Here is a 24340-nt window from a genome sequence, read left to right as displayed (position 1 = left end):
GTTCTGAGGCACAAATCCAGTCTGAAGGGTGGGAAGAGAGTCCCTAAGGCCTCTGTACTAGAAGTTCAAGATGAGTGACCTCTGGATTGTGGCCACCTTCAAGAACAGACCTGGGCTCTTGAGCCATTGCCTCACAATGTCCACATGAAGAACCCCATCAATAGTGGAGTACCCTGTACAGCCCTGGGCCTGCACCTCACCAAGACACTCAGAATTCCTCCTGAGTACCCACAACACAAACTCTGGGGAAGAGCCTTCAAGCCTCATCCTGGACAGGAGGGAGAAGCTTGAGTTGTTCAGCCAGAGAGGGGGACTAGTCCCTACTCTTGGAGCTGATGGTTGTCTCTGAATTGCTACAGCAGCCCTGCAGCAGAAAGAGATGCCTAGGGAAGGTGCGCGTCCCTATTCCAAGAGAAGGCCTGCCCCATAGAGCGTAGCTGGCCACAGAGCAGAAGGCCTGCCACAACCAGATAAGAGCTGGATTCCTGGGTTATGACTCCGTTTATGTTTCAAATACAGAGCAGGACTTGAGGGTTGAAATCCCCAGACCAGGAGTGGGAAATTCTTCAAGGTGCCAGGGGCACTAAACTTAGCAGCTTGCCCTTACCCTAGGCAGTTCCCAGCTTCCTAGAAAGGACAGGAGGAGGAGGAAGAGGAGGAGTTTTACACTGGGGGGGTGAGAGGAACTGGGGAGTGAGGGCTGGGTATGGGATTAGCAGAGAAGGGACAGAAAGGAGATGGGAGGTTGCGGCTTTAGTAAGAGGATGGGGTGCAGAGGGTGTAGTGGTTGTTGATGAGGTATTACTAGACCTGGGTGGGGAGGGGGGATGTTTCTCCAGGCCCACAGTGGAGAGAGGCTGGAATTTGAATAAAACAAAAGAGAGGTAATTGAGCTCTTGAGCCTGATATCTCAATAAGCCAGAGACTGAGTCTGGAAACCCCAGGCCCTTGCTGGCAAGAGGCTGGCATGTCTGGGACAGGACTAGGCAAAAACAGGAAAGTAAGGGGCCAGCCCCAGGGGCCGAGTGGTTAAGTTCGCACACTCCGCTTAGGCGGCCCAGGGTTTCACCGGTTCGGATCCTGAGCACAGACATGCCATCGCTCATCAAGCCATGCTGAGGCGGCGTCCCACATGCCACAACTGGAAGGACCCACAACTAAATATACACAACTGTGTACTTGGGGGGCTATGGGAAGAAAAAGGAAAAATAAAATCTTTAAAAAAATAAGAAAAACAGGAAAGTAAGATTTCTTAGGTCTTTTACTTGTTTGGCAGCAGCAACCTGGCACTAAAGAACCTTTTTCTTCCCTCATCTGCCCTCCCTATCTACCCCATCCTTCCTCCTTGTCTCATCTGCCTGGGGAAAACAGCCCCCACCTCAGCCCCAAGGCACCTGCAATACCACGACAAGGGCTTCCTCTCAGCTTCCCTGAATGTGACTGACCCTAGCCAAGACTCCTCCTCAGCCAGAAGGGCCTGCTTCGGGGACCAGTTCCCATCAGTTTCTCCTGATAAGACAGGCAGGCTAGGGCAGGAAGTGGGGACGGGGAAATGAAGGCAAGTCGGCACTGGCCTGCCCTCTGCTCCCACCCCACCCACAACTTCCCCATCAGAATTTGTGTGTGCTAGTATGCTTGTGTGATTGGATGATTGTGGAAACACAACTGTGTGGTTGTGGGACGCTGAGTATAAGGCAGGGCTGTGTGATTCCGCCTCTAGTTGTCTGACCATGCAAGGCTGACCGAGGGATTGAGGTGCTACCGTGATTGAGTAGCTACGGGTATGTGAGTGTCAATGGCCATCACTGGATGCCACTGGGGATCCTTGGCTGCCCTTACTCACTGTACTCTCAGTCCCCATATTCTGCACTATCCCTCTCCCCAGCTTCTCTGCCCAGGGCTTAAGAACCCAGGGGGAACAGCATTCCTAGAAGAAGAAGTGGTCTGTGGCAATTAGGGCCCAGGAGTGTCACAGGATGAGTAATACATTTCCACCTGCCTCTGACTCACCTGGTGCCCCAGGTGAAAGGCATCTAGATAAAAGGTAGGGAAAGAGCAGAGAGAAGGATCCAGGCTGAGCAGCATGAAGGGGCCCTCACCTACCAGCAGCCTCCTGCTGTTACTGTTGCTCCTGAGCACAGACCCTACAGCAGGTGAGTGTTTGGGGGTTTACAAGGCCAGGGGTCTGGGTGAGTGGGATGGAGGGAAAAGGGCCTAGAGTCCAGCCTCCAGCTGTCTGATGGACAGGAGCCCTCTGAACACATGGCCCCGTTGCCTCCTAGCAATTCTGCTGCCACCCAGCACTAGCTGCTGTACTCAGCTTTACCGACAGCCACTCTCGAGCAAGCTACTGAGGAAGGTCATCCGGGTGGAAGTACAGGAGGCTGATGGGGACTGTCACCTCCAGGCTATCGTGTAAGCTTTGACCCTGCCCCTAATACTGTCCCCTGACTCTGAATCCAGTCCCAACCCCTGATGCTGATCCCAACCCCAGCCCCAACTGCTAATTCTGATGTCGGCACAGGTTTTCATTTGGCCTTTTCCCCTAACCCCTGGGCCCTAACCTCGTCTCCAAGCTATGACCATGACTTTGGACCCTTCCTTTCCCAGGCTTCACCTGTCTCAACGCAGTGTCTGCATCCACCCTCAGAACCGCAGCCTGGCCCAGTGGTTTGAGCGCCAAAGGAGGAGGCTCCAAGGGATTCTGCCCAACCTGAATTTGGGGCTGACAGGGAAAATGGGCCAGGGCCCCCAATAGCCAAAATAATAAAGCAGCATTGGATAGTCATCTCTGAATGTGGTCTCCAAGTTCTATGCACTCTCCTGTGAGCCCCGAATCTGGAAGACATGGCAGTCAACAGAAGAACCTCCTCATTCTCTTTATTCACACCTTCAGAACCCCTGCCGGGGGCAAGGCCAAGAGGCAAGGACCCACACATACTCCTCAGGCACCTACATACATACATTCAGAGAACACATGTTCCCTGCCTCACATACTCAGGGGCACACATGGACATAGACATACACATCTACACACATTCCTCAGGTGGACCTCCAGCTCTGGGATGAATCAGAGGTCCAGGCACCTTTCAGACGGCAAGTTTAGAACAGAGTCTCATAGAAATGGGCTCCAAACAGAAGTTCCAGCTGAGACCCCCACTCCATGGGGATCTACTGTCCTGCCTGGGTTCTATCTGTCCGTCCATCCACACCAGCAAGACAGTTACAGGTGGAATCAGCTGAAGCCCTCCTGGATCCTCTATAGGTTTGGGGCTCCTAGAAGAAGCAGGAGGCAAATCAAGGGAGATAGTAGGACTAGATCTTGGCCCAGACACCCTGAGAATGAGGGAGGGGACCCAGATCTGAGCCCAAGAATGGACTCACTCCAAGAATCAACAGGGAAGCCCAGCTCTGAGTGAGCCCCAACACCCTGAAGATGAGAGAGAGAACCTAGCCCTGGGCCCAGGTACATCAAGAATAAGAGAGGGGACCTAGCTCTGACCCAAGACAGATGGATAAGGATGGATATCCAACTCTTAGCCTAACACCCTGAAAATGAGGAGGGAGTCCATCTAGGAGCCCCAGTACTCTGCGAGAGAGGGAAAGACCCAGCTCCAAGCCCAGGGACTCAAGAAGGAAAGGCCCAACCCTGAGCCCAGACATCATAGGACCCAATTCTGATTCTCAACTCCCTTACAATGACCAGGACATCTGGCTCTTAATCCAGACCCTCTCAAAATGAGGGCACACATCACGGAGTCCAAAATTCCTGGAGGTCCTACTCACCTGGAAGCTTATCCACTGGAATCATTGGGGCCAAGAACCCAGGCTTTTGGGGTCCATCCTTCCCACCTGGTCTCAGCCGCAGCCTGGGGCATAAAAAGGCAGCTGTCTCCCTGACAGTGGGGAGCTTCTCAGTATCCTCCAAAAGGGTTCATTAGTAAAGGGTCAGGAGGGTAGTCAGAATCATAAAGTTGGGGGCAGGGGAGGAGCTCCAGAATCAGACAGGTTCAGTGGGAAGTCAGTCAGTGGGCAGTCATGAGGGGTGGGGATGCACATGGTCTATGGGTATCAGAGCATCTACGTGGGATCAGAGGCTGAAGGGCCATTGGCAGTTACTTACCAGAGCCCCAGTGCCAAGGCCCCAGCTGCCAGTCCCAGGAAAGAGAAGATTCCCAAAGATGCCAGCACCGCCATCTGTTCCAGGGGGTCTCTGTGGTCTGGGGGGAGCGTCACATGCCACTGTGAGAGCAAGCCCGCCTGACTAAACTCAGCACCCTTTCTCTCTGGGGCTTTCCATCGTCTACAACCTGTGCCATTCTGCCCAAGCTCACCAAGTGGCCGAGGGTCTGGCAGGAGGGAGGGCCTCGGGGGAGCGGGGCTGGCCACCTGAGGCTGCTCCTCCGGCTGAGTGTGGGGCTGGCTCCCCGCTGGCATCTCCTTCGGGAGGGGCCCTGTAAGCAGGCGAGACCTGAGAACTATCCATGCCGGGTGGAGGCCAAGGCCAGGCCTGGCAGGCAAGACCCGGGGCCGCCAGGACCCAGGGGCGGCCAGGACCCAGGGGCGGCTCAGAAGCGGAGCCTGACGGGGCGTCGCCAGGCTGGAAGCTGAGGGCCAGGGCTTAATCGAAGGGAGGTGAGGAGGCAGGCAACCCAGGGAGAAGCTGGACCTCAACCCCACCTGGGCGGGCCTGCCCTGGCCGCTAGCACCACCCAGGCCGCCCAGAGATGCTACTGGGTGGCCCCTCCCTTTCCGTTCGGTCTCTCACCAGTGCTCGGAGTGCCCCAGGCTTCCGGGCTCCAGGCGCTCCAGGTGCCAGCGTCCAGGAAGTCTCGAGCGCTGACCCGGACGGCGTGGGGCAGGCCGGCCACAGCGTCCGTGATCACCTCCTCCAGTCCCGCCGGCTCCACCTGGGAGGGAGGGTGATTCATAGGCCCGTTATCCAGCTTGTAAGCACCACGCCTACCTGCCCCCCAGCCCCCATCTGCAAAGAGCACCCCTTCTTCCCAGGCCTGGCCGTCAGCCTGCGGCAGCCATCTGGACTTCACGTGGGGTGGCCCATGGTGTCAGGCCTACACCTAAGGTGTGGAAGACAAAAGTGCACAGTGGTGATGCAGACAGGCTGTGCCCTCAGACTGCCTGGATTCAAATCTTTGCTGTACCGCTTACTGGGTGACCTTGGGCCTCTCTGTGCCTCAGTTTCTTCATTTGTAAAATAGAAGTGAATACACCTAAACGAGATAACACATGTAAAATGTGTAGCATGGTGCCTGGCAGGCAGACAGCGACCAACAAATACTAGTTATTATCTGAGGCAGCCACTCCCCAACCTGATGCCAGCCAATCTTTGACATCTCCAGATAGGAATTCACCACAACTCTCATCTGGGGATAGGAGTGTTTGTATGAGGATTTGCCTCTGGGTGAAAGGCACTCCTTTTCCTAGAAAAGCTATTTTTAAAAAGTCACTGCTGTCTTCCCACAGATGGGCCTACATCAGAGTTACAGCCCCGCAGGGCAGAGACTGGGTCTGTGGTCCCCGCTGCAACCCCAGTACTGAGCACAAAGCCTGGCCCATGCAGAGCACTCCGTAGGGAGAGAGGACCCGGCTTCAGTGTACCCGGGAACATGAAACCAGAGACACGACCCACAGCCCCAGACTGCAACACATCCCAGGCCTCACCGTGGACCAGGCTGGATGCTGTGCTGGACGGTACTGCAGCCGGAACTTGAGCAGGAAGTGGGGCTGGCGGGGCCAGGAGGCAGGGTACGTCCAGCTAGCATGCAGGCGGCGAGGGTAGCCAGGTACAGACTCTACCCGCAGCCCCTGGGGTGGGTCAGGGCGCACTGAGGGCAGTAGAGACACAAAGTCAGGGCAGGCGGCAGGTACCCATCCCTTCCCCAGCACGTCCCAGGGGAAGGTGTGTGTGCACCTAAAGGTACCCGAGGGAGACACTTCCAAGGGGTTGGGGAAATCTTAAGCTTGATCATCCATTAGGCTCACAACCTGTCTGTCATCCCTATTATAAAATGAGCTGAGATCTAAGACGGCTTTTTGAAATGTTCGTTGAGTGAATTAAAAAGCGATTCTGCTTTCCAGCCAAGGAAGATGATGAGTTGGCCCAAATTCCAGCCAGAGCGTTAGTGCCCTCCCCCTCCCCACACACAGATCAAGAGCAAGGAGGGGCCAGCAAGGGCTTCCACGGGGTAGGAAGAACAGGAGATAAGGCTGCCTTCAGCATGGGCCCTAAAAGCAGAGAGGCAGCCCCAGGGCTAGGCAGTCAAGAAGGACTTGTGGGGAGGGGTAGAGGCAGTGGCCCCTGGGCTCTGATCTCTTTGGCTTCTTAGTCCTCACAGGGGCCCATCTGTGTGCTGCAATGGGGTCCATGTTGGGAGGGAATGTTTGGGAATTCTGGTGGGGGAGGTTCTGTGTTGGGATATCTGTACTCTGAAATCCGTTTGGGGTCTCTGTGGTGACGACCTGGGGGTGCTGCAGGGGTGGGTACTCACAGATGTTCTGCAAGCTCACATCCAGCAGACGTGTGCTGGCCCCCAGGGGGTTCACCTCAGTCACATTGATCCGGTACTGGCTCCAGAACTCTGCCCCATGGACTACACAGCGGGCTGCCCCTGGGGGGTCCTGTGGGCACGGCCAGGGCCCTGTGGATGGACTCATCCTAGGAGGGAGGATGTGGTCTTGGGCTTTGGAAATGCTCATCGTGGGATCCAGCTAGAGCCCACAGCTTTTCCCTCATGTCCTACCTCTGGCCATCAGCTCCTGGCACTGTCTTCTTCCTGGCAGGGAGGGCGCCATCTGAGGTCAGGAAGGAAAAGAGGGTCCTCCCTCTCTCTAAGCCTCCCTCAGGACCTCCCTCCATGCCTCAAATACCCACACTGTGCCGGCACACCCAGCTGTACAGGCATCCACACCCCATCGCATACGCACCTGTAGGAAGTGAGGTAGCGGGTAGGTAAACCGCTGACCTGGCTGGGACTCCAAGTGCAGGAGAAGTTCTCATAGTCAGCTGCTCGGCAGGAGACAACCGGGCGGGCTGGGGGGTCTGGAGGCAGAGGGTGCAGCTGGAGACTGAGAAGTCCCAGGTCCTCCCCATCTCCATCCTGAGGGCTCACTCAGGAGTCCCATATCTCATCGCTGCCACCCGACGCTCCCTCTCCAACTCACAGCCCAGCTGCAGGGTCACCATGCCCCCAAGTGCACCATCCAGGGTCTGGCAGATGTAGGTGCCCTCATCAGCGCTGTCTGCCCGTGCCAAGACCAGTTCATGCCCTAGCCCAGAGCCAGGTCCCTGGAGCAGCCTTGTCTCCCCGTCCCGAAACCAGGACACCGGGGCCCTGGGGGTGAGATGAGGTGATGAGAGAGAGGGAAGATTCATTACTTATTTTTTTTTAATTTCTTTTTTAAGGAAGATTAGCCCTGAGCTAACTGCTGCCAATCCTTCTCTTTTTGCTGAAGAAGACTGGCCCTGAGCTCACATCCATGCCCATCTTCCTCTACTTTATACGTGGGATGCCTACCACAGCATGGCTTGCCAAGAGGTACCATGTCCGCACCCGGGATCCGACCCGGCAAACCCCAGGCCGCCAAAGCAGAACGTGTGCACTTAACTGCTGCACCACCAGGCCAGCCCCAGAAAGAGGGAAGATTCAAAGTATAAGTCAGACGATGCCCCAGCTCTCCATTGGCATCTCACTGTGCTTGCAATAAAACCCAAACTCCTTTGCGGCTTGCAAAGCCCCTGGTGATCTAGTCCTTGCTTCCTTTCCTTCTTTAGCTCCTCCCTCCCCACCTCACCTGCTGCACCCCAGTCACATTGGTGGTCTTTCTGTTCAAGAGTGCTGAGCTCATCCCCCCTCAGGGCATTTGCAACAGCTGTTCCCTCTGTCAGCAATGCTTAGACCCCAACCTGTGCATGGCTGCCTCCTTCCTGACTTTCAGAAAGCAGCTGCAATGTCACCTCCTCAGAGAGGCCTTCCCTGATTACAATAAAAAGTAACCACTCAAGGGGCTGGCCTGGTGGAGTAGTGGTTAAGTTCACACGCTCTGCTTCGGCGGCCGGGATTCGCAGGTTCGGATCCCGGGCGTGGACCTAGCACCACTCATCAAGCCACACTGTGGCAGCATCCCACATAAAATAGAGGAAGATTGGCACAGATGTTAGCTTAGGGACAATCTTCCTCAAGCAGAAAGAGGAAGACTGGCAACAGATGTTAGCTCAGGGCCAATCTTCCTCACAAAAAAAAAAAAAAAAAAAAAGTTGCCACTCAGGTATCTTCTTCCACATCACTCTCTTTTGATTTTCTGCCCTGCAGGTGTTACTACCTGGCAAGATTCTTATTTGCCCCACCAGGAGGTAAGCTGCGTGAGGGCAAGCATCTTGCCTGGCTTGTGCACAGCTGTGTCCCAGGGCCTGGAATAGACCAGACACTTAGCAAGTGTTTAGTGCAGGTTGTTTGAAACTTTCTACTGAATAAGGATGGTGTGAGGGTTAGACGGACAGATAGAGAGGCTAGGATTACTGACCAGGGGCGGGGGGTGGGGGTGTGAGGGACATGAGAACTGGGCAGGGTCAAGAAAGGGTCACGAGTGTGGCCCAACAGGCAGGTGGGGCACTTACCCAGCTGTCACTCCAGGGCAACACAGCGTCATGGACCTGCCAGGCTGCCCATACTGGACTCCTGTGGAGGGCACTTCTGAGAAGAGGCTCTTCCTTTCCCTCTCTCCCACCCCCCACTGTGTGAGAGTGACAGGGTAAGGGGCGGGCTTTTAAGCCCTGGATGGGGTCACTGGGTCTAAGCATCACATTATAATCTAGGGACAGAGGTCAGAGGACAGGGTAGAGAGGGGATGTTGCCAGGTTGATATCAGGGGTTGGGGGGGGTCACAGGTTAGGCATGGGAAGAGGCCACAGTAAGGGTGGCAGGTCACAAGTCAGAGCTGGGGTCATGAAGCAGGCTTCTTCTCACCTGGGGGGCCCCAGGCCTGGGGGCAGGGGGAGGACGCAGACACCAGGGCTGTAGCCACGGCCACCAGGACCCTGCTCAGCCCCGAGTAGCTGCTGCTCATCTGTGGGGAGAGAGGCAGGGTCAGCAGTCCCCCATCCCCGAGGTGGGGGGCTAAAGGCTGCCTCCTCCTCTTCCAGACTGGGGCTTTCCAGGAGGTGAATGGAAGTACTGAGTTGGGTAGGGATATAGGAAATCATTGGGGGATCTGACCTAAGGTCCCCTTTCCATCAGACACCAGCGCTGCGCATGCGCACGCGCACACCCCCTCACGCCCTCCGTCTCAGTCCTGGGCTTAGGGCCCAGAACAAAACCCGGAGGCGACAGACTGTGCCAGCACTGCTCCCCGCACCACCCTTGACGCCCACCCCTGGCACCAAGTGCTGGCACCAGCTCGGTCACTCCCATTAACTCCTCTCCAGTCCAGCTGTAGGGAATTCCGGTGTCCACCCCCACCTGGCCTAGGGCTACTCATTGCCACTGACTGACCTGAGGCAGCCCTCGTCATCCTGGGGCGGGGGCCTGTAACAGTGGGTCTGAGCCCACCCTGTCCCTCTGCCATGAGGCCTAGCCCTGCTCTGGCTGCCAAGCCTCTTCTCGCCTGGGCCTGGCTCCTTGCTCTGGCTCCTTGGGCCACTCATCTGGGCCTGACTCTGGAATCTTGTTGGTCTCGAGCCTGCGAGGCTGGATGGGGCTAGGGTGCAGGCTGAGGCTGCGGAGTTAAGCAGATCCAGATGCCCTGGCTGCTGCCAGAGGCTGGGGGCGGGCGAGGAGCCAGCAGATGGAGACAGGGTGGCGGGGATGGAAGAGAAGGCTGAGAGGAGCTAGGAGCCTGCAGGGACAAGGGCCTGGGGTGGGGGTCACAGGACCAAGAGATGCTCAGAGATCAGGACTCAGTGAGGCAAGGGCGGGGCTGAGGCAGCAGGAACTCAGAAAGGCCAAGGAGGTAACCAACCATGTCTGTACGGAGGTTGGGGGTGCTAGGAGAGAGGGATACTAGATGGGGGAAAGCAGGAGGAAGGGTAGGGGAAGTGGCCATGACAGGAGAAGGGGCAGATGGGTCAAGTGGCGAGGGCTCCAAAAGAGGAAGAGTACAGACCCCCTCCCAAGTAGAGCAGAGAAAGGACCTCCACGTGTCTGTGTGTCTGTCTGAGTGTGTCTAGTGGCTCACCCCTGACCCCCCAGCCACATTTACCCTGCTCAGCCCCACCCTACCTCGGTGATCCCAGCGGCTGAGTGTCCATAGCCTCCAGGACTTCCTCCCACCAGCTACAGCACCCGTCTCAGCTCCACTCAGTTCTGAGACCCCAGAATCATCCCCTCCTTAGCCTTCCCTGCCCCCGCCCCTCTGTGCCCTGGAGCTCAGCCGCCCCTAGCCAGGCCCCCTCCCCCCTCCTTCTCTCTCATTCTTCTCCTCCCTCCTCCCCTCCCACCCCCTCCCACCAGAGGCCCTGGGAAGGGAAGAGGCCTCCCCCCCGAGTCTGGAAAGGAAGCCACAGGCGCAGCCAGGGCCAGCAAGAGGGAAAGGAGGGCTGCTTCTGTCCCCATCATAAGAGAGTCCCTGTGTTTTCAGACAGCCACATTTGCTCGTGGACTCACTAGGCTCAGTCAACAAAGACACTCCCTTGAACACACGTGGACACAATCAAATGAAAAATCAGACACATACTCAGCTCCCACTCTTTTCACTCCCAAGCAAATATTTCCTCAGGGCACAGCTGGCTGTGTTTTGAGGGGAAGAGAGGCCCCAGGTTGGGGGATATAAAGAAAAGCCAAAGAGTCCAGCTCCCCCTCCCCTGGACGTTCCAGCAGTTTCTCGCCTCCCCCTCCACTCCTTGGGCCCCAGCACCAGGAAATGCCTTTGGTCCCTTGGTGCCAGATACACAAGACCCACACTTACCCTCAGACACACACTCTCAGATACAACCACTCAGTCACGCCAACACACGCAAACATCCTCACTCAAACTCACACTTAAATTTACACACAGCCATCACTCACACAGTCACACGCACGCACTTAGCATGCTGCCCCTGGGATGGGGTCACAGCACCCCCTGAAAGCAACTCCTCATCACGGTTTAAGCCCCCTCGTCCACAAGCTCTTAGCATGGCAGATCCTGCATCTCATCAGCATTACGAGCCCCCAGGTAGCCAGAGACAAAGGTGATCAGGGAGTCAGGCTGAGGAGCAGAGACAGAGAGAAGCAGAGAACGAGAGAGGCAGATCCGAAAAGCAGATACACAGAGGCACCTGAGGAGACCAAACTGTGAAGAGACACAGAGATGACAGCTCTAGGAAGACAGAAGGAGAGAAAAAGAGATCTAAGGAAACTGAGTCCCCCTGGGAAACGGCACACAGGGAGCCAGTAGAGCAGCGGCAGAGGTTCTGCAGCACAGAAAGGAGGAGGGGAGCCCACTGTGCTGGGATGGGTCTGTCCCTGATGGACATTAGGTAGAAAGGCCAGTCCCACTGGCTATGGAAGTGGGTCCCCAAGGTAGGAACTCTACTGCCACACAGTCTAACAGTCAGGACCCAGTGCAAGTCTCACTGGCTGCACTACTGCTGAAGTCACACATGGGCACACACAAACCCAGCCACCTACTCTCACCCTGGCACAGAGAGTCTACACCCCACAGAGACCTTCCCCAAACATATGCCCTGATGTGGTCACAGGCCCTCTCAGACACACAAATACACCACCCGGTGTCTCCTCCCAAACTGCACGCTGACACACAGACACATAATCCCACACTTGCACAGCCACATGCATACTCAGCCACATACACACTCACACACGCAGTCACATTGGCAGACGTTTGCACCAAATGACACCCAGTTACAGAGTCTCACACACTGGCATCGTCACACACAGCCTCACAGTCACACACGCTGACAGTCGGTCAGTCACTCGGGGCCCTTCTGATCTGTGCGCCACCCCGCCCCGCCCTCCGGGCGAGGCTTCCTCCCTACCCCGCCGCCCGCCAGGCCTCACCTTCCGCGGCCGCCGCCGCCAGCGCCCTCCGCCCTCGCCCTCTGCCCCGGCCTCTCCTCCCTCCCGCCCGGGGCCCGCAGTGGGGGCGGCTCCGCCCAGGCGCCAATGGAAGGAGAGGGGTGAAATAGGGGGGGTCTCGGCCCATTGGAGCCTCCAACTGCCAATCACCTCCACCCCCACCTCTGCCGGACACTTCCTGTCCCGTCCGGGACTGAAGAGGTTGCTGCTGGGGGACAAGGGTCTGGAGCTGAATTCTTGGGTCCTTGCCTGAAGGCCTGTCCTCCAGGGACAGCAGGACAGGAAGCTTCCAAGCCCCCCTCCCCCCACCCCCCCACCCCCAGCTGGCTGCAAACAAAGCCTCAGGGTCAGTGGCTCAGGAGCCACTGGGCAGGTGACTGAGAAGCTGAAGGTGCCCCTGACTCCAGATAAGGAAGGAGGCCTGGTGAAGGGCAGTGGTTTTCAGGCTTTGCTGGACATTGTGGTTTTAAAACCGCCAAGGCACACTCCAAACCAATTAAATTAAAATCTCTGGAGGCTGGAGCTAGGCATCAGTAGTATTGTTTAAAACTCCCCAGAGGATTCCAAAATGGAGCCAAGTCAAAGGTGTAGGGTCAGGGGTGTGTGTGCATGTACCTTAAAAAATCAGCAACCCATCCAGGATTCTCATCCACTCCCCAGTCACTGAGGACTCAAGGGAGATGTGTACCATGTCTGTCTGAGCTCCTCCCAGACCAGAGCAACAGTGCAAGTCCCAGACTTTCCCCTCCAGGGTCTCAAGGAAGAAAGAGCCTGGACTGGAAGGCAGGCAGCCAAGGTTCTCTGGGCCAGGTCATCACTGTCCAGCCTTGGCGTGATTTCCCCTTCCAGAGACTTAGTTTCCTTGAGAGAAGAATGGAGACAAAAAGTGTTCTGGCCATCCTTGCACTGCTCACAAGCCCTGTGCTCACCTAAAAGTCTGGAGGACACTAGGTGGCATCAAGTCTCCTAGGTTGCATGGCCTGTTTTCCCACGTGGCTGGTTCTACAGTCTTGCCAGGGAAACAGGTCCAGAGGGGAGGGGGTAGACCCAGGGTCACTCCAAGAACCATCCACTCCTTCCAGGGCCTGGGGCTCCTAACTCTGGCAGCCCTTTCCTTTCCAGAGCTGTTTTACTCCCCTGTGCAATGACTGGGGCACAGGGCAACAGAGGTGTGCAGAGCCTGCACATACATGGCACACGTGGGAGTCTGGAGAAGCCAAGGACACAAAGCCACGTACACGTTCCCTATCCGCCCAGTCAGCCCCTGTGGGCTGGAGCAGAGCCAAGCTGCAGCCACTCACAAAGCCAGGATTCTGGCCAGCAGCCCAGGGTCTGGCCACTGACCACTGGGACCAGGATCCTGCTTGCCTGCTCCCCACCAAAACCCCGGGCCCAGGTTTGGTGAGCTGACACCCTAGGGGTACTGGTGAAGCGGGCTAGGGCCTTCCCAAAGCCTCAGCCACAGACAAGAACACAGGATTTTAACAGTTTCTTAAACTAGGATGCTTTGTTATTCCAGGAGTAAGAGAATCTATAGGCCAGACTTAACAATGAGTATTAATTTCATTCAGAGATTTGGGGTGGAATTTTTGTATCCTTAAGTCTTTGTAGATCTGTAAACAAAGAAAAGCTGTGGCTGGAGCTGTGCCTTCAGCCTTTAACCCCAGACCCCCAAGGGTTAGAGTTCACACTCCTCTGGCATTAGAATATGTGATTAAAGTTGCAGAAGCATAGTTTTATTGATTCCACATCTGCCCAAACCCTAGGCCCTGGTTCCCTCAGGCAGAAGGCCCTGTGGTCAGCGTGGTCAGGCGATGGCTGCTGTCTCCCTGTCCTTCTGCCCCAGACTGTAATGAACCTCAGGAAGTGCCCTTAGTCTCTCCGCAGCCTGGAAGGAGGACAGGGGGCAATCAAGGAGGTTAAGGGCTGCTCAGAATGGTGGTATGGAGTTCTGAGTGCCTAGGAGACGCTGGGAAACGTTTGTGGGAGCGGGATGCTATGATAAAGATTGCTGGAATAATCAGAGGATGAAGGAGTTGAGCAGCTCCCAAGTCCCTAGGAATGCCCAGGCTCTAGGGGTTCTCAGGGTCATGACTGTTGGGATCCCTTGAAGAAATGGGAGAGAAGAGAGGACCCAGGATGCTCTGAGTCCTGACCTGCTCGGGGGTGAGATCCCTCTGAGCCTGGGCAAGCATTTCGTAGCCAACCATGAATTTCCGGACGGTGGCAGAGCGCAAAAGCGGAGGGTAGTAATGAGCATGCAGCTGCCAGTGGTCCCAGTTGGCTCCAGCCTCTGATCCCGTGGGAGCCCCTGCCAGGAGAAAGGCAGACATGGCCAGGGAGGCCCCTTCCTTAGTTCGTCAGCCTAGCTCCTACCCCTAAACCACGCTAGGTACCTGAACACTACATCTCCCAGCATTCTCTGCCAGAGAGGAGACCAGGCATTGGAAAGCACATGGGAGACATAGTTTCACCAAGTTTGCTGCTCCACCCTCCACCCCAGCATCCCTGCTCTGGACACTTCCCCCAGCCAGTGTTTCAAAGCCTGCTGGGAGTTGCTGTCCACTGGGCTGGGCCCCAGGAGCCCAGAAATGGTGTTGGGGCTAGCTAGATATGGGTGCTCAAAAGTCTCACCGTGCCAGCCCATTGAGTAGGGAAAGGATGTCTCAAACAGGTTGTCATACTTGGTCAAGAGCTTCTTCATGATGGAGGCTAGATCTGGAATCAGAGCCTGACTCTCAGCCTGGGGCCCAGATGTTGGCCCCACCAGAGCCATCCCCATCCAGAGCCTGGCCCCAGGGCTCCAGTTGGCAGACTCACCATCACGCTCAGCAGAGGTCAGCTCAGGCAGCCGCCGCACATGCCGACGGGGCAGCAGCAGTGTCTGGAAGGGCCACACTGCCCAGAAGGGGACCAGCACTAGCCAGTGCTCACTGGTTAGGACCAGACGTTCCTGGGCAGACCAAATGGACGTGAGGTCATCAAGGCAAGTGTGAGGGGTCAGCAAATAGGCAGGGGAAGCAGAAGAAAAAAATGTACCCAGAATCTGATATCTTCTCACCACCTCCACCACTACTGGCCTAGTCTCAACCACCATCATCTTTCCTTTAGATTATTGCTATGGCCTCCCAGCAAGTCTCTCTGCCACTTCCCTTCTACCCATCTCCTTCACACACCTCTCTCTTTTTGGGGTGAGGTTAGGGGCTCCTTGGGGACACAGGGCCTGGCTTTCTCCCACCTTCCTGAGTAGTTCCTGGCGGCCATACTCCATTAGCAGGGGCTCTCCATGCTGACTCTGATAGGCCTGCTGAGATCGTTCCTCACGCTGGGCAACATCTGGCAGGAAACTGCTGGCCCACACCTGTCAAGGGGCAAAAGCAGAGAAGAGCAGGCAGATTCTTCATCCCCAAGCCCCATCACTAGCATACTTCCTCTGTCCATCCCTTACTCCAGTTCCCCTCCCCACAGGGCTGGCTCAGACTCAGCCCAGAAATCCAAAGGAGCCCCTGACACACTTACCTGGCAGTGGGGGTGAGGATTGGAACAGCCCATCATGGCTCCTTTGTTTTCAAAGATCTATCAGGTAGGGGTAAGGAATTTTAGTAGCCAAAAAGACATCAGTCAACCCCTCCTGACCACACCCTAAGGAAACAGGCATGTCACTTCCCAGAACCAAAGCTGCAACATCCTCTCCCTGCCCATCCAGAGGAGGGGGCGACCTCACAGACCTGCACCCAAGGATACTGGGCACCCAGCTCCTCTATGACTGAGGCCCACGCATCGACGACAGCACGGATCTCAGGGACTGACATGAGTGGCAGCGTCACATCCGACCAAGGGTGGAAGCACATGACCTTACTAGGTGGAGAGGGAGGGAGGGAGGGATGACATAGGTATAAGGCTTGGCTGTGCTGGGGGCAGGGCGCCACTCCAGTGCTCAGTCCAGGCCTGGGTTCAAGGTCTGAGAGAAGAAAGCCATAGTTACCAAACTCCTCGAGCAGCCTCGGCTTGGAAAAGGGGGTGATCACTGGGTCCTAGGATAAAGGGCTATCACTCTCTGCAACAGAAGTCCCCCTGAAGGCCAGCCTCTCTTCCCCCCAACAGCGGCTAGAGCCAGCTTACCTGGATTGGGGGCATCAGGCTGCAAAGCTGGGAAGTCGTTGTCAAACAGGAAGGTGCCATCATAGTGAGGATTCACCTACTGACAAGGATGGGCTAGAAGCATTGGCTGCCCCCTACCACCAGTCGTCTGGTGGGCTTCAAGGGCTGGACAGACTACAAGGGGCCCATTCTGGAGTCAGAAAGACTTCGTGGGATATGACCCAGAAGGAGGTCCCCTACCCCATGGGTGAGGGGCAACTCTAAGGCGCAGTACTCCCCCTGGCCCAGCCTGCAGATGTGAGCTCTAAAGGCTTACCTCTCCATTGGCCCGTGTGGCCCCGGGACACAGAGGGTTGTGGGGGTCATGGCGGGGCACTGTCTTCAGAAGCGAGGGCTCTACCTGCCCCTGCCAGGGCCGCTTCATGCGGTGAGCTGACACCAGTACCCACTCATCTTGTAGCGGGTTGTAGCGGATATGCTGATGCTCTGGGGGCAAAGTCAAGGTCAGTCAGCAAAGTTCTCTGCTCCCTCCCCCCGGGGTCTCAGCCCGCAGCAGGCCCAAGCTCGGAGGCCCCCTCTCGGCCTGGTCCAGCTCAGGAGCTAAAGACCCGGACCTGGGAGTTCCCAGCGCCAATTAGCCGGCAGCCCCACCACGGGCGTGTCCCTTCGCCGCGGGCCGGCCGGGTGGGCGCGCCGACTTCTGGGTAGGGACCACAACTTCCTAAGGAAGGGAAGGGCTCGGCTCCGCGTCACAGCGAGTCCCGGCCGCCCTGCAGTTACCGCTTGCCCGGAAGGCTGTAGCCGTGGCGTCCGCCTCTGACGCCTGCTGGCGCTGCTCAGGGCCCTCTTCGTTGCGCGACATGAGGCCACCGAGGCGATCGTCTGGAACTTCTGCCCGGCCGCCTCGCTCTCATCTCTAGGTCAGCCCCGCCCCGCCCCGCCCCGCCCCGGTGATTGGCCAGCCGCCAGCACGTGATGGCAGGAGGGGGCCGCCCTGCTCCCTGGGGGCGGGGCTCAGGACTGCCTGGCACTTTAGGGGCCACTTTGATGATCCCACTCCATTCCAGGGCCAAAACCACTGTCCTGGAAGAACCTCCGTGAAAGCTGTTCCCTGCAGATCCCTCAGCTCCAGGACGCTTACAGGATTCTTCGCTGCATGCAGCCATTCATTCGGTCATTCATTCAGCAAACATTTACCAAATGTCTACAGTGTGCCAGGCACCTCTCCATGTGGAGCAAAGGGACGGCCTTGTGTGCACAAGTCAGGCATGGCCCTCCCGTAGCTTACATTCCAGGGTCAAGTAAGGGTAGAGCCCTGGATCCACAGGGTTCTCACTTACCTACTCAGTGGCTATGGTGGAGGAGGGGCAACCTGGAGGGGATGGGGAGGCTTGATCTGCTTTAGCTGAACCCTGGCCTCAGGTATTACCTGGAGGAGTGGGTACCACACTATAACCGTACCCTATCCCCGCCACCGTCTGGGTGTGGTCAGGAGTGTTTTCTTTACATGCTCCCTTCCCTTCTCCAACTTTTCCTTGGATCAAACCAATTGGCTAACAATTCAGATTAAATTATTTGATAAAATTAGGATATCAAATTAGGATAAAATTCAAATTAATTACTCCCTGGCCCTTTTAAAGAGCCATCTAAATATTGTCTGAACCTCCTCCCCATTTCACAGTGGCGAACAGAGGCCTCAAGGGCACCCAGGAGACGAGTGGCCAAGCTGAGATTGGAACTCAAGTTTCCAAGGCTTTTCCTGCTTCTCTGAAACGCCTCTGAGACTTCAGTGAGACTCAAGACAGAAACCTAGTGAGCTAGGCAGTAGCAGGGAGGCCCCCTCCCCCAAGCCAGGCCAGGCCAAGTCAGGTGTTTTGCAGCTCAGATATAACAACTGGGTCATGGGTCACTTAGGTAACCTCTGCCCCAGGGTCCTCAGACTGGAATCAGAAGAGGCTGATAGGTAGGGGGCAGGGAGCAGGGAGCCGAGAAATAGGATTTTACCTGTCCCACTGGCTGCTCATGGTATGGGGGAAAGGGGGATAGAGAAGACCTGCTTTTCTACTCTCAGTTGTCTTTCTTGTTGATTGGATTTTGGAGGCAGCCCCATTTTCCAAAGAACACCAGTGCTTCAGGGCCACTCCCTGGATCATGTCAACTAACTCCTCAGCCCCTTCAGGAACATCTCTTCAGGAGCATGTCCAAAATTCTCCTCTCTCTGTGTCTCCCCAAGGTCACTTTTGGGGGGAAGAAGAGAATAGTTGAGATGGCGCCAATCCAGCCCTTTCCCTCCAAGCTCCCAGAAGTGTGATCTCCTCTACAATATTTAGGGAGATGGCTGTGACCCCAGGTCCTTATTCCCCTTCCTTGGGTCACAGACTCTCTTAAGGCCAAAGGACATTCCTTTTTCTTTTTTAAACATGTGTGCTGGAGAAGCTTTCTTTTTCTTTTTTCTTTTTCTTTTTTTTTTTTTTTTTGAGGAAGATTAGCCCTGAGCTAACATCTGCTGCCAATCTTCCTCTTTTTGCTGAGGAAGGCTGTCCCTGAGCTAACATCCATGCCCATCTCCCTCCACTTTATATGTGGGATGCCTACCACAGCATGGGGTGCCAAGTAAGCAGTGCTATGTCTGCACCCGGGATCCGAACCGGCGAAACCTGGGCCGCCAAAGCAAATGTGCACACTTAACCGCTGCATCACTGGGCTAGCTCTGGAGAAGCTTTCTAAAAGACCAGATAAGGGAGCGGCAGACCTAGACAGTCCCAGAGCAGTCCTCCTGGAACAGAGGGACAGAGGCCAGATTTGGGGGCTAGTCCCTGTTACTCAGGATTCTTGGAGAAGTCAGTTCAGGAGTGTCACAGAAGCCAGAGCCAATACAAAAATATGTTCCTTTAATCCTGCATTCTCCTCTGAATAATCCCTTCTGTATCTTTCCCTTGGCGAAGTTTCTCAAAAAATGGTCCATCTTCCCAACCTCTTCTTTTACCTGCACAGTACATTGTAACATGTCTTTTGCCCTGTATTAGTCAGGGTAAGTAATCTTAGTTGCTGTAACAAACAACCCCAAACTAAGTGACTTAGCACTACAGTCCACTGTGGGATAGAGGGGGCGCTCTGTCCCATGCTGCATTCAGAATTCTCCACTAACAGCTTAATTCTATGTAACTACGATAATAGATGAGCGAAGAGAGAGAATGTAAAGAATCTCACAGAAGATTTTAGGAGCCAGACAGGGAAGTGGCATACATCATTCTGCCCATACTGCATTGGCCGGAACACAATCACATGACCTCATCTAACTACAGAGTAAAACTGTGGAATGTAATCTGGCTGCCCAAGAGCAAAAGGAATGGATTTGTGAATGTATAGCATCGTCTTTGCTACAAGCCCCTATTGAGAAACCGGATGACCATTTTCCTTCATTTTACTGGACCTCTCAGATATATTTGACTGTGCTGACTCTTTTTTTTTTTTTTTTTTTGAGGAAGATAAGGCCTGAGCTAACATCTGCCACCAATCCTCCTCTTTTTGCTGAGGAAGACTGGCCCTGAGCTAACATCTGTGCCCATCTTCCTCTATTTTATATGTGGGACACCATGGCTTGACAAGCACTGCATAGGTCTGCACCCCGGATCCAGGCCCACGAACCCTGGGCTGCCAAGGCAGAATTAGCGAACTTAACCGCTGCGCCACTGGGCTTGCCCCTATTCTGACCTTTCATTCCATCACTCTCATGTGTGAGGCTATGCTCCTCCAGTTCTCTTCGTCTTTGTTGTATTTAGATAACACATATGACAAAATGAGGCAGACACTAATTTTTTTATAAGTATTAACTCACTTAATCTTCATCACCATGAAGGCACATGCTATGAGGTAGATACTTTTATTCATCCCATTTTACAGATGAGAAAACTGTCATAAAGAGGTTAAGTAACTTGCCCAAGATCACACAACAAGCAGGTGGCAGGAGCCAGGCTTTTAATCCAGTCCTCCCAGCTCCAGAGTTTCTTTCTTAATCACTGCCCTGTGCTGCCTTTTCTCTCTTTCGCTTCTCTTCCTTTTCACTCCCCTGCCAATAACCCGCAGCAGGTTTACAGGGCCCTGCTCTCACATTTTGTGCTTCACAACAAAGAATGAATTGTAGGCCCCTGAAGACCCCACGCTGTCTTTCTCCTCGGTGCCTTTGCTCTTGGAGTAGATCTCGTTGGCTGGACGGCCCTTCCCATCTCGCTTAAAGACACTGCTCAGGTGTCACCGCGTTGAGAAAGCCTTCCCTGACGTTCCCAGGTTGGAGTCGCTCCTCCCACCTTCTGTGCTAGCAAAGGCCGGCCTTGACAATCACCAGTCCCGGAAGGCTCCGCTTCCGGGCTCGCCCGCCTCGCCATCAGTGAGCCCAGGAGGGACAGTCCAGTCCGGGTCTCGCCGCTACCCCCACGTAGGACGGCGCTCGGAGAGACCCAGCTCGGAGGCCCTACGGCGGGCAGCTCGGCGGCTTACGCCCGCCCCCTCACTTCACGCCTGCCCCGCCCCTCGGCGCTCCCCGTTCCCCGCGCGGAGATGGTTCAACCCGGGGGGCGGTGCCCGGGCGCCCGGGCCGCTCCGATTGGCCGCGGCGGGCCGTACCACGGCGGTGGCGGGGGAACGGGCGCGCACGGCGCTCTGCGGGCTCGGCGGCCGTGAGAGTCCCGGCCTGAGGCTCGCTCCCGCGCAGCGCTGAGCCAGGCCGCCGCCGGGATGCAGTGGGCCGTGGGCCGGAGGTGGGCGTGGGCCGCGCTGCTCCTGGCCGCCGCGGCCGTGCTGGCCCAGGTGGGCCGGCTCTGGCTGGGCACTCAGAACTTCGTCTTCCAGCGCGAAGAGATCGCGCAGCTGGCGCGGCAGTATGCGGGTGAGCCGGCGGGGGAGCGGGCGGAGCGCCGGGGCGGGGGAGGCCCCAGCTCAGCTGAGGGTTCCGGGGCCCTCGTTCCCGAGTTCGGGACCGGTGCTGGCCCTGACCCTGTTGCTCCTCTGCCCCCCGCCAGGGCTGGACCACGAGCTGGCCTTCTCTCGGCTGATCGTGGAGTTGCGGCGCCTGCACCCAGGCCACGTGCTGCCCGACGAGGAGCTGCAGTGGGTGTTCGTGAACGCGGGCGGCTGGATGGGCGCCATGTGCCTTCTGCACGCCTCGCTGTCCGAGTACGTGCTGCTCTTCGGTACCGCCCTGGGCTCTGGCGGCCACTCGGGTCAGTGCTGGCGGCGGGCTGGACTGGGAGGCTGGGGCAATCCAAGGGCCCACGCCCTCCTTTCTCATGTTTGACCAGACCATGTGATGGCGCGGTCACCCTGATATTCAGTGTCCATCTGATTGTCCCTCAGGACGCTATTGGGCTGAGATCTCGGACACCATCATCTCTGGCACCTTCCACCAGTGGAGAGAGGGCACTACCAAAAGTGAGGTCTTCTACCCAGGTGGGTAAGCAGGCCGTGTCAGATAGTGGGTCCCTTCATTCTGGGGTGCATACAGTTGGGGGAGAGAGCCATGGCAGAGAAAAGGGGTGCGTTGTGGGGCCCGCCCCCTGGTTCCCTTACCCTCCAGATAAGCCACAGGTGGTTGGTTGAGGCGCCGCTGAATGCCTCTGTTGCTTTCCTCTGTCAAAAGGAAGTGAAACATAACAGCTTCCTGTTAACCATGTCTGATTTTTATCTGCCTATTTTAACTCATCCAGTATTCCAACAGTGGTTGGGGAGACAGTTGGGTAATCAGAAATGCTCTCCTACCCCTAAAGGGAAGGCAGACAGTTGTCTTCCTTTTTTTATATGGTGAAACATTTTACATAAAAAGTAGAGCTTTGGGCTTCAAGTAAGTTTGAGGCTGAGTGTTGGTATGGCATGTAACTGAACAGCTGCATTTCTCAGACAGCCTCACGAGTCTTACAACTACCCCTCCCTATCTAACAGGCCCGGCCCAAGTTTAGCTAAATTTCTGCTTGACATGTGTGAGGCTTGGGAATGCAGACTTCCATCACCCCAAACGATGGCCCATGGCCAAGTGAGGTGGCCCCACTTGGCTTCCCCCAAGAGAGGACAAGAGCCAGGTGATGCCACAAAGGAAACTTTAGGAGTGGCCATCTTGGCCTCTTCCCCCTCCAGATGCGCAACCAGGCCAGTCTGGTAAGGCTTTTTCCTTTCCTGAAGTTCCCTCTCCATTCCCTGCCCCTAGTCAGCCTACGGGCCAGGGAGGTGACAGCAATGGAAGAGCAGGGCTGGGCTCCTGATGTGGGTGCTCCTTATCCCCCAGGGGAGACAGTGGTGCACGGGCCTGGTGAGGCAACAGCTGTGGAGTGGGGGCCAAACACGTGGATGGTGGAGTACGGCCGGGGTGTCATCCCATCCACCCTGGCCTTTGCACTGGCGGACACAATCTTCAGCACCCAGGACTTCCTCACCCTCTTCTATACTCTTCGCGCCTATGCCCGGGGCCTCCGGCTTGAGCTCACCACCTACCTCTTCGGCCAGGACCCCTGACCAGCCAACCCTGAAAGAGGACCTGTGGATGAACAGGAGCAGGCAGGCCCATACACAGCCACTTGCTGGAGCCCATGTGAGAAGACAAGGACATACTCACAACTTGCAGATACTGAGTTCCTGGTGTACGAGCAGGGACATACATGCTTATACAACCAAACATAGAGACCTGTGGGAACATATGGGACACACATTCAGATCCTGAATCCCGTGTGTATGGCACCATCATGCATTCACACCCATCCAGAGAGGGAGCCCCCCGTATACCAAGGGGGCCAGTCATGTTCAAACACACATACCACAAGCTTGACTCACTAACTCAGGCCTTTCCAGAGCTTCCCTGCCCCTAGTCAGGGCTCTGGAGTTAGGGATGGGGGTGGATATTACAGTCTGCCTGGGTCTGACTCCTCAACCCAGCAGCAATGGGGGGGAAGGGGGGAGGGAGGAGAGGAGCTGCCTTTGGAGGCCCCCTTCACCTGCAGCTATGATGCCCTTCCCCTTCAGCCCCCGTCCTCACCATATGCCTTACCCCATTCTTTCCCCTGCTATGCAAGTGCCCTCATGGCCGGCCCCCCTCCCTTTCAGCAGCCAGGTCAGCTGGGGAACCAGAAGAATGTTGAGAATGCTGAGGTCAGGGTCCTTCTATCCTGAAAGACCTCCCATTCCTCCCTCAGGGGTATGATGAGGAGGCCAGCCTCAGCCTGAGACCCACCACTGGAGAGAGGTGGGCCTAGGTCCAGGAGACCAGCCCTGGCCTAGAGAAGGCCTTTTCTGTGTACACACACCCATCATAGCTTCCAGACACTGCCCTTGCTGTGTTTCTGTCCATCTGTTTGTTCTGTTAATAAAGACCTGTTGAACAGTTCCATTTCCTTGTGTGCCTGAACAGCAGGAAATCTGCCAGCTCCAGGGGGATGGGGGCGGGGGCACTCAAGAAGGTCCCTGCCTTGCTGTGTGATTCAGTGTATAAGACAGTGGCTTTGGACTGTAATAAGGACTATACTTTAGTGTGCCCAAGAATCACTTAGGAGGCTTATTGACTCTACAGATTGCTGTGCCAAATCCCCAGAGATAAGTTCTGGGCTGAGGCCTTGAGATCAGCGTGTTTAATAAGATCGGCTCCACCAGTTTTGAATGCTGCAATTTAAGAAATTCAGAGCTGGGTGAGGTGCTGTGTATCTTGGTTTGCCTCTGCCAGTGCCGCCCTGGAAACAGTCTTGGGAATCCTGCCCTGGATGGCCACAGGGTGGCAGTGTGTACCCATTTTTGAACTGAAAGAGGCATAGTCATTCTCCATCTGCTTTTTTCTGGGTTTCCTGGGTATCATGTCCACCCTGACCCAGAGCAGGAGTTCCTCCTCTCCAGCCTTATTCTCTAGGACCCCCCACTTCTGTGGAGGCTCCCGGCGGCGGAGGTGGGGGGTGTCCTAGGTCAGTGAGGCTGGGACTAGAGGTACCTTAGGTACACTCACTCCCGGGGACCCTGCACTTACCTTCTTGGTTTTTTTTTATTTTTTTAGATTGGCACCTGAGCTAACAAAGCCCCCCAGTACATAGCTGTATATTCTAGTTGTGAGTGCCTCTGGCTGTTCTATGTGGGACGCCACCTCAGCATGGCCCGATGAGCGGTGCCATGTCTGCCCCCAGGATCCGAACTGGCAAAACCCTGGGCTGCTGAAGTGGAGCGCAGGAACTTAACCACTCAGC

At 56.0% G+C, this 24340-nt stretch overlaps 4 protein-coding genes across 14 annotated transcripts; 2 read left to right on the top strand and 2 right to left on the bottom strand.

The window, feature by feature from the left end:
• Positions 1–1228: 1228 nt before the first annotated feature.
• On the top strand, positions 1229–2796 carry CCL27 (C-C motif chemokine ligand 27). The gene is made up of 3 exons (XM_005605077.4): positions 1229–2153; positions 2283–2415; positions 2611–2796. The coding sequence occupies exons 1-3, from the start codon at positions 2084–2086 to the stop codon at positions 2756–2758; spliced, it is 351 nt and encodes a 116-aa protein (XP_005605134.1). The 5' UTR covers positions 1229–2083; the 3' UTR covers positions 2759–2796.
• A 67-nt stretch (positions 2797–2863) lies between these two features.
• Positions 2864–12893, bottom strand: IL11RA (interleukin 11 receptor subunit alpha). Of its 6 annotated transcripts, none has more exon segments than NM_001433625.1 (13): positions 2864–3276; positions 3787–3869; positions 4124–4220; positions 4335–4454; positions 4769–4910; positions 5683–5846; positions 6510–6676; positions 6762–6794; positions 6946–7060; positions 7183–7352; positions 8636–8696; positions 8985–9084; positions 12015–12066. In NM_001433625.1, coding segments are annotated over 12 exon segments (1269 nt in total). In that variant the 5' UTR covers positions 12015–12066; the 3' UTR covers positions 2864–3259.
• Positions 12894–13741: 848 nt separating this feature from the next.
• On the bottom strand, positions 13742–17090 carry GALT (galactose-1-phosphate uridylyltransferase). Of its 6 annotated transcripts, none has more exons than NM_001433626.1 (11): positions 16914–17053; positions 16450–16619; positions 16155–16230; positions 16018–16066; positions 15761–15890; positions 15552–15608; positions 15271–15393; positions 14853–14985; positions 14667–14750; positions 14189–14343; positions 13742–13920 (listed from the first exon to the last, which is right to left on the bottom strand). In NM_001433626.1, the coding sequence occupies exons 1-11, from the start codon at positions 16993–16995 to the stop codon at positions 13840–13842; spliced, it is 1140 nt and encodes a 379-aa protein (NP_001420555.1). In that variant the 5' UTR covers positions 16996–17053; the 3' UTR covers positions 13742–13839. The 6 variants fall into 6 exon arrangements, with proteins under 6 accessions (NP_001420555.1, XP_070104196.1, XP_070104198.1 ...); XM_070248095.1 differs by having other exon boundaries at positions 13747–13920; positions 16748–17054; XM_070248097.1 differs by lacking the exon at positions 14189–14343 and having other exon boundaries at positions 13747–13920; positions 16914–17090.
• A 3420-nt stretch (positions 17091–20510) lies between these two features.
• On the top strand, positions 20511–23502 carry SIGMAR1 (sigma non-opioid intracellular receptor 1). Its single transcript, XM_023627522.2, has 4 exons — positions 20511–21018; positions 21152–21352; positions 21486–21578; positions 22408–23502. Exons 1-4 carry the CDS (start codon positions 20868–20870, stop codon positions 22632–22634), a joined length of 672 nt encoding a protein of 223 aa, XP_023483290.1. The 5' UTR covers positions 20511–20867; the 3' UTR covers positions 22635–23502.
• The last annotated feature ends 838 nt before the right edge of the window (positions 23503–24340 follow it).

This window comes from Equus caballus, chromosome 23 (genome assembly GCF_041296265.1).
Source record: "Equus caballus isolate H_3958 breed thoroughbred chromosome 23, TB-T2T, whole genome shotgun sequence".
Taxonomy (NCBI): Eukaryota; Metazoa; Chordata; class Mammalia; order Perissodactyla; family Equidae; genus Equus; species Equus caballus.
Note: the sequence above shows the minus strand (reverse complement) of the source record. Positions and strands in the feature narration are given on the sequence as shown.

Excerpts from the sequence above, each read along its gene's own strand:
- SIGMAR1 (XM_023627522.2), top strand. The coding sequence starts at position 20,868 with ATGCAGTGGGCCGTGGGCCGGAGGTGGGCGTGGGCCGCGCTGCTCCTG. Across the intron at positions 21,019-21,151 it reads GCTGGCGCGGCAGTATGCGG|GGCTGGACCACGAGCTGGCC; the intron begins GTGAGCCGGCGG and ends GCCCCCCGCCAG. Across the intron at positions 21,579-22,407 it reads AAGTGAGGTCTTCTACCCAG|GGGAGACAGTGGTGCACGGG; the intron begins GTGGGTAAGCAG and ends CTTATCCCCCAG.
- GALT (XM_070248093.1), bottom strand. The coding sequence starts at position 16,995 with ATGTCGCGCAACGAAGAGGGCCCTGAGCAGCGCCAGCAGGCGTCAGAG. Across the intron at positions 16,231-16,449 it reads CCACACGGGCCAATGGAGAG|GTGAATCCTCACTATGATGG; the intron begins GTAAGCCTTTAG and ends CCTTGTCAGTAG. Across the intron at positions 14,751-14,852 it reads GACCTCTGCTGAGCGTGATG|ATCTAGCCTCCATCATGAAG; the intron begins GTGAGTCTGCCA and ends CTCTGATTCCAG.
- CCL27 (XM_005605077.4), top strand. The coding sequence starts at position 2,084 with ATGAAGGGGCCCTCACCTACCAGCAGCCTCCTGCTGTTACTGTTGCTC. Across the intron at positions 2,154-2,282 it reads GAGCACAGACCCTACAGCAG|CAATTCTGCTGCCACCCAGC; the intron begins GTGAGTGTTTGG and ends GTTGCCTCCTAG. Across the intron at positions 2,416-2,610 it reads TGTCACCTCCAGGCTATCGT|GCTTCACCTGTCTCAACGCA; the intron begins GTAAGCTTTGAC and ends TTCCTTTCCCAG.
- IL11RA (XM_070248105.1), bottom strand. The coding sequence starts at position 9,084 with ATGAGCAGCAGCTACTCGGGGCTGAGCAGGGTCCTGGTGGCCGTGGCT. Across the intron at positions 6,795-6,945 it reads CGCTACCTCACTTCCTACAG|GAAGAAGACAGTGCCAGGAG; the intron begins GTGCGTATGCGA and ends CCTCCCTGCCAG. Across the intron at positions 5,847-6,509 it reads TGTGAGCTTGCAGAACATCT|TGCGCCCTGACCCACCCCAG; the intron begins GTGAGTACCCAC and ends TACTGCCCTCAG.